The 14,771-nt window shown below is 40.0% G+C and overlaps 1 protein-coding gene and 1 long non-coding RNA gene across 4 annotated transcripts in view; both read right to left on the bottom strand.

Annotated features, from left to right (window-relative positions):
* rbm39a (RNA binding motif protein 39a) overlaps positions 1-14,246 on the bottom strand; it is a 51,959-nt gene extending 37,713 nt beyond the window's left edge. Inside the window, exons 1-5 of one of the 3 annotated variants that reach the window (XM_072515260.1) lie at positions 13,875-14,246; positions 7,630-7,802; positions 5,739-5,808; positions 3,037-3,086; positions 890-1,084 (exon numbers count right to left, since the gene is read on the bottom strand). In XM_072515260.1, the coding sequence (XP_072371361.1) occupies positions 890-1,084; positions 3,037-3,086; positions 5,739-5,808; positions 7,630-7,631 (317 nt within the window). In that variant the 5' untranslated portion in view covers positions 7,632-7,802; positions 13,875-14,246. The remainder of the gene's footprint in view (positions 1-889; positions 1,085-3,036; positions 3,087-5,738; positions 5,809-7,629; positions 7,803-13,874) is intronic. The other 2 variants (XM_072515262.1, XM_072515263.1) reach the window with 2 other exon arrangements.
* LOC140428607 (uncharacterized) lies at positions 3,437-5,389 on the bottom strand. Its single transcript, XR_011948820.1, has 3 exons — positions 5,302-5,389; positions 4,256-4,336; positions 3,437-3,488 (listed from the first exon to the last, which is right to left on the bottom strand). It is a non-coding gene; the product is annotated as an uncharacterized lncRNA (long non-coding RNA).
* Positions 14,247-14,771: the final 525 nt, after the last annotated feature.

The raw sequence follows: 14,771 nt of genomic DNA, 5'->3' as shown, positions 1-14,771 counted from the left end.
ATTGTGATTAGCCTTTTGTCCCAACAAGTGACTGGAGAGAATAAAAGAAGGCACCAGGATTCGATCCACTGAGAACTAATGTGCTAGTACACTGGTTGCAATATACCTAGCATGAGACATTATTCAATGCGTTACTGGAACAACAAGTATGGAGATAACTAGCTAAGAGTCAGAACGGACACAACTATATTACACATTAACTGTATCTGTGTAGAAGTAACAGTGGCAGAAATGTTGACCTCTGCCAGAGGTCTGGATGTTGATCACTAGTTATGTTTTGATTCATAAATTTTGGCGCTGTATTAACAGAGGAATTAAAACACTTACTTGTACAATATAAAACATATCCTGAAATAAATTAAGGTATGTATGATATTCTACCCAAAACAGATTTGTTCTGGTTAGGTCTACACATGCTAAAAAGACTGACCTCAAACCAGTTTCGGACCAGTACAAATTTGTAATACACTATTACTTACAGCATTGGATGTGAAAACATTGACACGCTTTGAACCTACTCCCCAAGCATTCCTATCTAATTCTGTAGCTAGAAATTATTTTAGCAGCACTTATGTTTAGTAAATGCACGTCAGCTGAAAAATAATTACGGTCTCAAAAGGAAAATATTGCAGATGTTGAAAGTCTTAAATAAAAACAGAAAATGCTAAAAATACACAGGTCAGCCAGGCAGCATCTGGAGAGATAGAACTGTGCTAGACATTCAGGTTGACAACCTTCCATCAGAATCCCATTCATAAAAAGGTAATCAACTGCAAAGATTAACTGTTTTGTTCGGGCAGATGCTGCCTTACCCACTGAATATTTCCAACATCTTTGGTTTAGGTTTAAGCTTTCAAAGAGCGAAACGGTTTTTAAAAAGTGAACATACAATGGGCTCCTATAACGGCCTCGTTCTACCCTCCGGCGGTCCTTGCTTCGACTGCGACGATGTTCTCTACTCTTGCTGCTCTTTCTCTCTCTGCTCCTGCTTCTCTTCCTGTCTCGCTCTTTGCTGCGCCTGCGCTCTTTGCTTCTGCTTCTCTTCCTTTCACGACTGTGACTGCGACTTCGGCTCTTCTTTTTCCTGAGGAAACAACGTAAGTGACATCATGTAGTCATATAAATCAATACCCGCTGATTGCAGGACAGTGCATTACTATTAATTCAAAACAGCTTAAGTTACGTATGGGAGAGCACAAATTTCACAGCATGATTCTATAGCCAAATGATGCAATGATAATATGTACTATGAAACCAAATCTATACAATAGCACCAAATATATACTAAGCCGTGTGGATTGGAGTAGAACATGGGGGATATCAAAAGACTGAAAAAAATTATGGCAGATGAAGTTAATTGTGGAAAAGTGAAGTTATGCAAATTGCATTGGAGAAATATACCAGAATATTTTCTATAGCTGGATATGAACACACAAAAATAAAGAAAATAGGAACAGTGAAGTAAAGGTACTTTGGTATCCATGTAACAAAACGACAAGGAGTGCACAAGTACATAGTCAAAAACCAATGGTCTTTATCTCAAGGAAGTTAGAATGTGTAAACGAGGAAGTCACACTTCAAATATACAGAGCCTGGGTCAAACTCCAACAAGAATGTTGCATTCAGTTTTTAACTAAATTAGTCTTGTGGGGGTACAGCACAAATTCTCTGGAATGATAGGTACCAGAGCTTAAAAATATCAGGTTGCATAAACTTGGGTCTATAGTCTGTCAATTTACAAAGTTGTGGAATGATTAAATCAACATCTTTAAAACAAGAGGATTTAATAAAACAGAAACTATATCCTCTGGATATATTCTTTATTCAAGAACTGGATCAGAGGAACTGTAACAATATGTGGTACAGCATATACATGATGAGCTCTAAAAGTCACTGGTAAACCAAACACCTCAGAAATAACTTTCTACAAATCCTTCAAACTCATCTGGAGAGATGGAAACACTCCAGATCAAATAACTACGTAACAATATGTGAGAAGGAAAACAAAGGCCAATGTAAATAGTCTGGACTCGGCACAAGGCGAGTTCAGAGCAAGGCATTGCACCACTGAAATTTTGCTTGCTTGACAGATTCAAGGGAAATAGACATCAGCATCAGAAACTCCATGTGCTATCAATGCACCAAGCAAGGCTTTTGAAATGATCGGCGAATTCAGACCGTTGAAACTGATGCACAGATCTGGCTTCCCAGATCAAATGAAAGTTCAATTTTTTTAAATGCGCAACCAATATTTTATTGATGTGGAGATGCCGGCGTTGGACTGGGGTGAGCACAGTACGAAGTCTTACAACACCAGGTTAAGGTCCAACAGGTTTGTTTCGATGTCACTAGCTTTCGGAGCGCTGCTCCTTCCTCAGGTGAATGAAGAGGTCTGTTCCAGAAACACATATGGAGACCGAATGGTGTGAAGGACAATGGGAGACTATTTTATTTTATTGGTATAGGTTTAGCTCCATAGGACTAACCTAACAGCAGTAAAAGCTATTCTGAATGCTATAGTAATTGCAGTATTCCAACATCACAGCTAAAATTTACAAAATTTTGATCAGGGGGAAGATGATCTATCAATACAGTAGTTTCTTAAAAAGATGTTCAGTTCCTTAAAAAAACAGTATGGATATAAACTGTCATTTTCAATGTCAGGGCATAAGGGCTTTAAAAGTCTTCCCCCCAAAATTGGACACTGGAAGTGAGAGAGCATCTTGTATCCAATTGTTACATGAAGGCTTTACCCCACAAGCTCTTGCACTCTGTTCTTTAAGATGAAAACCTTTGCTCAAGATTTCTCCAGGTTTTAAAAGCATCAGATGAAAATATAGTGAGAAACATCTCACATGCTTACAAACTGAACAATAAAGAAAATTCCTATTTTGTACTGACCATACCGAAGCATTTCAAATTAGAAACATATCTTTATCAGACTTGGAACTAATCCTATTTTGTACTCACCGTACCGAAGCATTTCAAAATAGAAACATGATATCTTATCAAATTTTGGGTTGTTTAAAAACTTACTTTTTACTACGCTCCTCTTGTCCATTGGCTTTGCTCGATTTGTTCTCATCCTAGGCAGGTCGACAGAAGAACATCAGAATGACGAAGGGGAAACATTTTGCAAGTCGTGAGGGGAAGGGAAGAGGGAATAAGAAAATATAGAACATAATGATTTAAAAAAATATTACTTATATTAGAAACTCTAAAGTTTCTTTGAAACGGACCCTTCTATAGACATTAGATTTTATTAATTACATAATTTAAAATTAGGAATTTAGGAAGATAGATTATCTTGCTGCTACTGACACACCGGTCAGTACCAGTGCTAAAAATGTGCCTAAGACATGTGTGGCTGTTAGCTGTAAGCCACAGTTGATTTCCTGCGACCAGTCCTGTTCCTCACGTCTTCGCCCATTTGTGCTGGAAGGGTGCGACTGTAAGAGCTTGAAGTCACCTCTCTCACACATCTCGCCCTGAAGCAAACAGGGAATCACACCTCTTAGTAACGTCGATTCCCAAGAAATCTGAAGTCTTCAATAATCCACCAGTTCAGCCTAATCATTCCCTAAATGTGGTCCTGTTTACACAGGGAACATTATTTATATTAAACCAGGTAAAATGAAAGAAACACTATTCAAACACAATCCAACTATTTTGCAGCGGCAAAGCTTGACGTATCACATCACAATCTATTTCGTTTTCAAAATGAGCGCCTTCTTTTCCAAATTGCACCACGAATTTTAGTTTATGACACCCTTTGATCACAGAACATTCTTATGAGGTTCATTAAAAACTGAGCACATAGGCTTAATTACATGCACAAGTGAAGTTTTAATTTATATTTGGTTAACTATTGCAAAACTCGTGGTGTTTCTTTTAAAACGAACCCCCCCCCCTGCCAATCTACTAATTATGTTGGCACTTGTTCCACAGTATAAACTCCCTTCAAAGTTTAAGTTTTATGGTAAGTCTGAAAGCATGCAAATTAAAATGATCTGTCACGGACACTAAAATCTGCATTACTGTAATCACGTGACAGACCGACTTTTAAATGACACTCCTCGCTAAAAGTAATCATAAAATTGAATGCAAGACCAGAGTCAAACTCGGTAACACTGCAGAGGAAGCATGCTTTGTGATTGTACTGCAAAAGCATTTTACTTAAAAGCTTCCAGAAAAAAAGAATTCTCAAGTATCTGGCAGCAGTTTCATATTAGATTGCAAAAGGTTCCTCCCTTACCCCGACGTGTATGTGTAGTGTGACAAATAGCATTCTGTATAGCAAGTTATACAATTTGCAGAAGGACCGTCAAGCCTTGAGCTAGTCAAAACAAAATATTGTGTTAGAACAGATGAAAGACGTTATGCATTTGTTCTGTAGTTTGTAGAGTCTGTTTCAGACACACTTTTCATGTGTATCTACATTTATCCCACCTCGTTCAGCGAAACACCAATCGGATACAAGCGCTCTACCTACTGGCACATAAATAGCCTAAAATCTATCTTCAGGCGTAAAAGTTAGATGGAGTACTTTTTGTAGGCTTACTCAGGCTGTATTGTAAAATTTACTGGAGAACAGGCAACAAGAAGCCCAACTATCACAATACTAATTTATCGCTATGTTCCTTTGTCTTAATATCTTGAGCAGAGCCTGTATAACAATTCCTGAACAAGGAATAAATCAGTTTCGCTCAGAATTTAACTATTTAAAGAATACAAAAACAAAAAGGTATTTCAACTCCATTCTGCTTTATTAACAATAGGGATAAAACCTCCGAGTCTTTGCAGACCACCCAAAACACTACAGTTAAGCTTCCAACTGCTTCGACTGCAGCAAAGGCGTGATCAAAAGATTGGGAATCTCAAAATAATTTATTGGAACAAATACATTAGCGTCTATCTTCTGGACAATGACTCTAGCCCATACTCTGGAATCTTTTATTTGAAATTATCTACTTGAACTCCCTACACCCAGCCTGCATGAGACTGCAAAACCAGCCATTTTGTAAACTTCCAATCGCGAATCTTGATTTCTCTGTGTAAACAGGGCCGTGTTTTCTGTAGAATTTTATTCTATCAATAGTATAAATGCATTATACAGTGAAAGTAAAATTTAACAGATCAATATAGTTTACGTTTAGGTTCTGTGAAACTTTTTTTGCATGCAGAATATTAGTTTCTCTTCTAAAACCTCTAAATAATGGATTTTTTTTGTTGTTGTTTACAATTCATCTACTCTTTGATACTACAATGCAATAAGTTTACTGTTTAAAACCGTACTTTCACCTTGTTGCTATACCAAAGAATAGGCCATCTTTTCTTGGGCTTTGGGTTTTTACCCAGGGTACCACAGAACAGCGATACTTCACGCAATTACTACCTTATTGTTTGATAGTTCAGACTGGAATCAAAGCTGTATTCATGGTAGTAGAGATGTGATATCACTAGGCAAGTCTACAAAAAGAGATAGATGGGCATTTATTCATCACTCTAATCGAAACTACTGCAAAAAAAGATCTCATTTCTAGTTGCAGAACCAGCTCAACAGTAAAGAAAAACTTTACTTAAATGTAGTGAAATATCTGTATTCTATATGCAGTAAATATTAAAATGAAAGGGTTATGGAACTGTGATAGTCAATGAGTATAGCACAGCAGTAGTTTCATAAATGGTGCTATATTGTTCTGTATTTTATGACCTGTGTGGGTGCCATTGCTCCTCACCTCCTTCCTGTAAGGTGCCTCGAGCAGTGCTTCAATATCCAAGTCATCTGCCATCTTTTCGGATTGCCACCTGAAAAACACACAACAGGAGCAGGGACAATTAAGAATACAGTAATAGTTTTGAATCAGAATGTCTTCTAAACAGGTTACAATGACTAATGTTTGGATATTCTTCGTAATTGTTTAGCAAAAGTCTACTCACTTCTCGTCCCCAAACATTTTGTAATACTTCATGACAAACTGCACTTTTTTTTGCTTTAGGAGGGACTGGAGTAAAGATAAACCCTTAGTAACATTTCTGAAATACCCCAAAGATCTAACTGAAGCTTTCTTTCTTGCGGTCTATTTTAATATCTGGATGCGCAGAACACAAAATAAGCTGCTAAATCTTTTATAAAATACATCACAATAATTAGACAAATTATTTAGCAGCTAATTTGGTAGAATTTCAAGTTTTGCTATTTGTTTTGCCCGATGATTGAAAGAAAAAAGTAATTTGTTACATGCCTCCACTAAAAAATACAACAATGAGCAAAATTAAATTTGAGGAACAGATTGTGTTTAATATTTCGGTCACACTGTGCATATCCACTGACAATTCTACTTAAAGCAACATTGGTAAAGTTTTCCCATGTGAAAACTTTAGCAGAATGTTTTAAGAAATCACCTGTTTACAGATGATTCCACTGGTATCCCTAGAGATCCCAGAAGTAGCTTTCAGACAAAAAACTGTGAAAGTCACAAATAAAAGCATCACACATGGCACTCAAAATTTAGACATGCTCAGCAATACCAGAACAGTCTAAGTGAAGAAATTATGTTTTAAGATAAATTACTTCATTTCCAACATAGTCGAGAAAAATCAGTTAAAAAACACAAATGATTTTCAACTATAATGGATACAAATATAATGATTTAAATAAGAGACTGCTTAGACCATCAAAAATTGAACATTCTGGTATAAAAAGCCTTCATTAGAGCAGCCCTTTTGGAAATATATATTTTGCTTTTGTTGAGTTTTTAAATAGTACCTCATTCTAAAGGTTACTCAAACCAGCGAGTGCAATATGACAGATGTATGGAAGCCAAAACATCTACAGGAAAATGCATAGCATTTTCTGGTTAAGGTAACCATCACCCTGCAGCTTGGTACATCCAGATCATCAGTGTGTGTGGCGAGCACAAACTCACGGCTCCAGTAAGGTCACTGATTTCTCCCCCCCCCACACACACTCCCACTTAAGTCAGTAACTATGAAATTAAATCAAAGATTTAAGGACAAGTAAATTAAGTCATAAGTAATCAGTTTCAGCATGGCGATAATTTAACAGTCACGTTTTCTCCAGGTTCAAGTTGTTCAAGCTAGATTCTGTATTTCATGAGGCTTGGAACTTGGCCACTTACCCATGTCATTTACTCATCATGTTTCATTGATATAACAAGCACTGACCAAAAGATATATCCAAGTTGATATTTTAGGATATTTTTATTTAATTACACAAAAAATTACTCATTTCATGGATAGTCTTGGGATGATTTTACTTTGGGCTGAAATTAAAAAATTCAGCTTACTAATACAAAATGCTTTAAACAGTTATTCAGATGGACTTTTAGTCTGCCATTGTTTCTCATTATTACTTCTTTTCATTCTGTCTTCAACACAGCTCCTGCTCCTGTTTACTTGCGCATCAGGGACACAATGCAATGTAGTGAGATGAAACCTGGCTGACTTGTGCAAAACTTAAGCACTGCAAGTGCCACTGACTGCTACTTAAAACAAAAAATGAATTTATCCCAAAACTGGCAAAGGAGGAACTAATTTTTGGAATAGTTTTACAATGTATGAAAAATACAACCCGCCTTAGTGGATAGAAATTGCAGAGAAATTTACATGAAATTTGATGGTTACAGAATTTCTACTGTCACAGATTTTGCAGTGAAGGCGTAGCAACAATTACGGCTCCATCCTTCAAATATAGGGATATATAATAGTGTAGATTTTTTGTGGGGCTTGTTAGCAGTCCGTAGAAAATCAGCCCTCCTTTTTCAACAACACAGGAGAATCTGCAACACATAGGTACAAAATGATTCTTTTTACAATTGCACATGACATTCTTCTTCATCAAAGTGGATAGTACTCTAACTGCCACCCCCACAACTATCTGACATCCCCTAGATAACAGTTTACTTCCATGGAATCTTCCTACTGAACCACTTGACAGAATTTGATTGCATCAGGGTTTCAGTTGCATGAATATTTCATTTGCATAAATACATTGCCAGATACATTTTTCTTCACAATTTAGATTTCTAACAAACAGAAAAACCTTTCCTATGGCCTTCAAAGAAAAATGGCCACGGGTTTATTCTCAGGATCCATTAACACTAGATAATTAAATCCCCAGAATGGTGATCTAAAACAAATATCATGGGAAAGTTACATAAGTATTTGTGGACAAATCTGCATAATCACTCCAGTTATGACAGTGTTCAAAAAAAGTGATGGGAGGGATGACACTGGCAAATTCATTAAACCTTATAGGCATACAATCTTCAGGAAATGAGAGGCAATCCTGTTCCTAGAATTTGTCCAAACGTGCTGATACAGCATTGGTGCCTTGTTAAATATTCTTCAAAGACATCAGAAAGACTGTTCACATCACGGATTGGACAACTAATTTCTGAAGATAGAAAAACGGAAAGTCACATTTGACATAATAAATTAAGTACATTGATCTTTTTGGGCCCTATCTCTTAGAATTAGTTGTCCTGAAGTAGCCAGCCTCAATTGAAGTCAGAAATTATAAATGAACAGCAATAAAAGTAAAGTTTACCTGACCAATTTAATGGATCTATTGTTAGTTTTCCATCTGACAAGTTTGTTAATTTACCCAAAATCTATCAAAAAGAAAAGCCTATTAGCATTATCACATTTAGCAGGAGCAAACAGCAGCACAACTGGTATTCAAAGAAGTATTTGGTATGATGCAAAACCAGTACACCTCCCCTAAAAGGCAATGCTGCCACAACAATTGAGTTAAGAGACAGTATCAAGTTAAAAGAAAAGGTTTCCATAAAGGGAAAGAGAAGTGGAAATCCTAGAAGGTAGCTAGACCTATTAAAGGTAACAAAGAAAGCAAGAAGTGCAAAAAGGAAATATGAAAACTTGCAAGGGATATTAAAGCTAACAGCAAATGTTTCTAGAAATATGTTGCGTGGAAAGGAGAAACATGGTCCTGGATGCAGGCAATGCTACAAATTAAACAATGAAGAAATGGTAGACGTGTTAATCATGTCAGTTTTCACTGCTCAGGAAGAGGACAAAAATAGCAGTGTCACAAAAAAAAAAATCAAACAAGTAATGGGGAGGAACTTTCTGGATTTAATTCAAGTACAAACATATGTACAAAAATAATACTGGAGAAAATAACAGGCCTTAAGGTAGACAAGTCAACAGGATCTGATGGCTTTCATTTTTTAATCAATTTATTAGAGCTCTCTAAAATCAGAAAGTGTGTTTTTGGATTGAAAAATTTGTTGCTCCATTATTTATGCAAGGAGAAAACCAACTATCCATAAACCTTTCACTTATCAGCAAAGAAGTAGCTGGAATTTGGAAGGGGCGCAGATAGCCATAAGCCTATCATAGAGTCAGCATAGATTTGCAATGGGTGAATCATAAACTAATTTAGTTGAACTTTTTCTAAATGTTCATGTATTTATATAAACTCCCAGAAGAATGATAAAAGTTCCATACAGATTAGCAAAAAAGCACATGGAGTTGAAAGGAGCCTTGGGATGGCACATAAAATCCATGGCAAATCTTTTTTACTTATTCATCCATGGGATGTTGGCGTCACTGGCTGAGCCAGCATTTATTGCCCACCAAAGGGCATTTTAAAAAAGTCAACCACACTGCTGTGGGTCTGGAGTCATGTGCAAGCCAGACCAAGTAAGGATGGCAAATTTCTTTCCCTAAAGGATATTAGTGAACCAGGTGAGTTTTTACAACAATCGACAATGGTTCATGGTCAGCACTAGACTTTTAATTCCAGATTTTTTTATTGAATTAAAATGTCATCATCTGCCGTGGTGGGATTCAAACCCCGGGTCCAGTTCCCCAGAGCATTACCCTGGGTCTCTGGAATACTAGTCCAGCGCCAATCCATTTGGATAAGAGTGAAGTCACCCAGTTTGGATCTAAGAAAGGCAATTGGACTATTTCCTAACGGAGACAGAGTAGGAACTGTGAAGGAACAAAGGGATTTGGGTATCATGCACACAAATCAGTAAAGGGTAATCCAAAAGGTTGACAGAACATTGATCTCAAGGGACTGGAATACAAAGAGAAAGTGATGCTTCAGATGTACAGAGACTTGGTGAGACCTCACATCTGGTGGACTGCATTCAGAATGGAGCGCCAAACGTCAGGAAAGATATGGAGCTAAAAGGTAAAAAGCCAACTCACCAGAATGAAACCAAATTTTAAAGGATCAAATTATGAACAGGTTGCATAAACTTGGGACTACATTCCACTGAGCTTAGATAGTTAAAATGGTAATGAAGATATTTACTTTAGGAGCTAAATCTGCATACACCCCATCCTACAATGGTACTGAGAATTTTGATCATGAACCCCAAACAACCATGGATGCAGAAACAATTAAAAATATTTTGATTAAGATTTGATATATTTAGGCAGGCTGAGTTCAATCGGTGAAGATTAACATTCTGCCGAGGGTTGTTTCTATTCCAATGTCTATCTTTTTTTCTACCAAAAGCATTCTTTAAGGGAGTGGAAAGATTGATCTCGTCCTTCATTTGGGTGGGCACGGTACCCAGGATTTGGAAAGCGGTTCTCCAGAGTCAGGGGGCACATTCAAAGGCAAATGCAGAGGTGTTGGGCTGGTACGAGGATCAGGAGGCAGTTTGGGTAAGGATGGAATCAGGTTCAAGTGGGAGGGGGGGGGGTGGGTCAGGACTGGGGGGCATTGGCCTCACTTCCGTTCTCACCAGGGAAATATTTGGGTAACCCGGTGGGTTGCCATTTAAGATATGGAGACAATTTCAGCAGCACTTTAAATTAGGGGCAGTGTCGAAGTTGGTGCAGATTTGTGGAAGCCATATGTTCGAACTAGCAAGATTAGATGCTAAGTTTAGGGGTTGAGAGGATAAGGGGGTAGATGGAATGTCGCTTTCAGGGATGGAGGAGGGGAGTACTCCGGGAGTTTACAGGAGTATCTTGGAGGATGTTGCGTCACTGGAGGGGGTTACGGTTATGTGGGAGGAGGAATTCGTGGAAAGGGTGTGGTTTGAAGTACTGCGAAGAGTGAATGCCACATCTTTGTGTGTAAGACTTGGGCTTATAGGGTTAAAGGTGGTACACAGGGTGCATCTAATGAGGTCTAGGATGAGTCAGCTGTTTACCAGAGTAGAGGACAAGTATGAGTGGTGTGGGAGGGACCCAGCCAACTATGTACACATGTTCTGGTCATGTCCTGAGCTGGCGAGTTTTTGGGTCTTCAGCACATCAGCGATTCTACAAATTGATTTGGAGCCCAGTCCCTTGGGGGAAATATCCAGGGTGTTAGACCCGTCAGAACTGCAGACGGGAGCGGATGTCTTAGCCTTCACCTCACTGATTGCACGCATGCGGGTTCTGTTGGGGTGGAGGTCAGCTTCTCCACCCAGTGCCTCTGTACGGCTGGGGAACCTTAGGAGTTTTTGCACCTTGAGAAGTTCAGCATGAAGGGTGCAATGGAGGGGTTCTACAAAAGATCACAGCAGTTTATTTTGTACTTTAAAGAGCTGGTCACAGTCAGCTGTTAGGGAGAATGGGGTAGGGTTTTGTTAGGGGGGGGGGGGGGTACGGACATTTACTTTTCTTTCCCCCCCCGTTTTATTATGTATTTATCAGAATAGGTGAAATAGAAATATTTATAAAAAAAGATTGATGTTTATTGGATAAGGGCAACCAGGTATAGTGAGCAAAGACAGGCAGCTGGAGCTGACGCATAGATTACCTACCAATTGATTGAATGGCAGAACAAGCTTGAAGGCTGAATATCATACTCTTGTTCCTTTGAACCCTGTTACAGGCAGCAAGTATGATACTTACAGGATAGCGTATGAAAGATGCAAATGTTTCATTTAAAATAATTATTAGCATTATTTGCATGATTGCAACATGGGAAAAGCTATGGGCCTTTCTAGCGCGCTCTTGAAGTGAATATACCATAATTATAAAACGCCTGAGAACTTGTTTGGGAGATTTGTCAGGCCCTGGCTTCTGGAGATTCATTTGGGTTGGGACTGCTGTGCCCCATCGTGACTTTACATCAGAGGGCACCAGGCCAAGAAATATGATGGCTGAGTTGAGGTACAGGTCAGCCACAATCTAATAACCTAGTGGAACAGGTTTGAGGTACTGGATGGTCTAAGTTTGTTCTTATACTGCAAAACAAAAAGCTTGAATTGTCACTTGCCATTCTACAATTTAGAAGCACTCGCATGCACCAAGTAAATTTTCCCATAAAAAGTACTTTTCAAATTATACATGCCCCAACTGAGCTATTTTCAATAAAGACATACTTCATTCAACTCACGGTGATTGTGAATGGTAATCTCCACCAATTTAAATACAATCGGAATTTTAATGTAAAGCTAGGTGTTCAAAACTAATAAATCATATTCAATCACCACAGATGTGTTTCTTCAAAATTAAAATAAACGTATTTAGTATGACTTACTTAAAAGAAAAAGCTAAAACCCAAGTCCAAAATAAGCTTTCAATTAACTGAACCTTGCAGTATTATAATAAATCTTCAGAATTAAGACCTTGGAATCAATGTCCAAGTCTTGAGAACATGGAATAAGCATGGCTGACATAATGAAATGGTTCTCCCCTCCTCCACATAAAATGACAAGAGAGGCAACAAGTATGCAACCTTAAGGGTCGCAACTCAGGTAGGTCACTGCACAGCATTCAATATTTATTGGACAAAGCATGACTATAGCCTGAAACAATTGTTTTATTTAAAAAAACTGTGCATCCCTTTTTTAAAAATTACCATTTAACAAAATCATTTGGGATTGGGAAGAGGAAAAATATCTTCACCCAAAGAGCAGCCAACATGTGGAATTCTCTACGACAGAAGGCTGTGAAGGCCAAGTCACTGAATGCATCCACGAGATAGATAATTCTCTGCGGTTTTAATGGCATCAAGGGCTATGGGGAGAAGGCTGGAGAATGTGGCATCGAGATAGAGGATGAGCCACGATCACACTGAATGGCTGAGCAGGCTCTAGGGCGGGTGTCTCCAGCGAGCGGTCTTAAAATCAGAAACAAAAGTTGGGGGCAGTTGCGGGCCAACCTGATCGCCAAAAACACACACTTCTCAAACTGACCTGGTTTTGCCCGCAGTGTGTTGCGAGAATTCCTACAACTTAACAGTCTGTGTAATAGCCTTTATCATCACCCCCCACCCCACCCACCCACACAACACAAGAAAAATAAACTCGAAGCTTTCATAAATCTCCCCCGCCCTGACCGTGCAGCGAGCTAGTTTCACGCCATTCGAGGTATTGAAGCTCAGTGCCAAGGCCCTGGCTTTACCCCCGCCCTCCCTTCAAGCAAACGCATTCTCCACCCCAGTGGGACACTGCACACTGAAGCCCTCCGGGGCCCGGCACCAAGTCTCTGTTGAGCGCTCTGGGACTCACGCACTTCCCAAAACGATCCGGGTTGATTTTTCCGTTGTGCACCTTAATTTCCGTCAACGGGTTAAAATGTCCACCGCCGACTTCGGGGAAGGGGGAACGAGAGGATCCAACTTATGGCGCATTAAGCGGGAGGGGGATTATTTATTCACTCCCGCCCCAGCGGGTTGCTAGTCACTGGGAGAGCTGCCGACATTTGACCGCTCAAATCCTCCCTTCAGACACTTGCGCCTTTGGTCGGTTTAAAATAAATAAATACGACGAAGGCGACCCGATTGTGCTCCAAGGTCCAAACGGGGCCTGTTCCAACACCGTCCAAACAACACGCGGCCTAGGGGGGGAGGGAGAGAGGGGAAGGGGGGGAAGGTCGGCGAATTAAATAACATACTGCGGAGGTGGGGGGGGGGCGAAAATTACCTTAAAGTGAAAGGGTGCGCGAATCCGGTCCAATCTGCAGGTTGGGAGCCTTCCTCCGCCGGCCTAATGCTGACTCTCCGCCTCCTCAAGCCCCGGTTTTCAGGCCTTGCTGCTCGGCTTCGTCTTCCGCCCTTAGGCCTCGATCACGCTTCTTCTTTTTAAAAAAAGATATATGCGTGTACTTTTTTTTTTAAAGACGGATCTGCGAGGCAAAGAAGTTTTTTAAAATATTTTTCTTTAGAAAATCGAGGTTGTCTGAGTGCGGTGTGTGTGTGTATGGTTTGTGTGGGTACGTGTACTTTTCCTTTCCTCTCACGGACACCTGAACAGACAAGCGACCTCGACCGCTCAAAACGACAACAAAATGGCGCCCGTTCCGTCCCGGCCGCCAGCGCCGCACGGGGTTTACCAGTGACGTCTCGCAGGGGCAGCGCGTCACGCCGCGCGCGTCCCGCCCGCGCGCCAGCCGCTCGCCACCATGGCAACCTGGTCGCAGTGGCAACCTCAGTGACGTACGCCTTCTCTCCCAACAAAACTCAATAGATAGGCCAACCTTCCCCCAACCATCCCTCAAACTCCCAACCTTCCCTCAACCCTCCCTCAAACTCCCAACCTTCCCTCAACCCTCCCCCAAACTCCCAACCTTCCCTCAACCCTCCCTCAAACTCCCAACCTTCCCTCAACCCTCACTCAAACTCCCAACCATCCCTCAACTCTCCCAACCTTCCCTCAACCCTCCCTCAAACTCCCAACCATCCCTCAACCCTCACTCAAACTCCCAACCATCCCTCAACCCTCACTCAAACTCCCAATCTTACCTCAAACTCCCAACCTTCCCTCAAACTCCCCCAACATTCGCTCAAATTCCCCCAACCTTCCCTCAACCCTCACTCAAAC

This window comes from Scyliorhinus torazame, chromosome 8 (assembly GCF_047496885.1).
Source record: "Scyliorhinus torazame isolate Kashiwa2021f chromosome 8, sScyTor2.1, whole genome shotgun sequence".
NCBI lineage: Eukaryota > Metazoa > Chordata > Chondrichthyes > Carcharhiniformes > Scyliorhinidae > Scyliorhinus > Scyliorhinus torazame.
The sequence above is the reverse complement of the archived record's forward strand: the minus strand, read 5'-3'. Positions and strand labels throughout refer to the sequence as shown.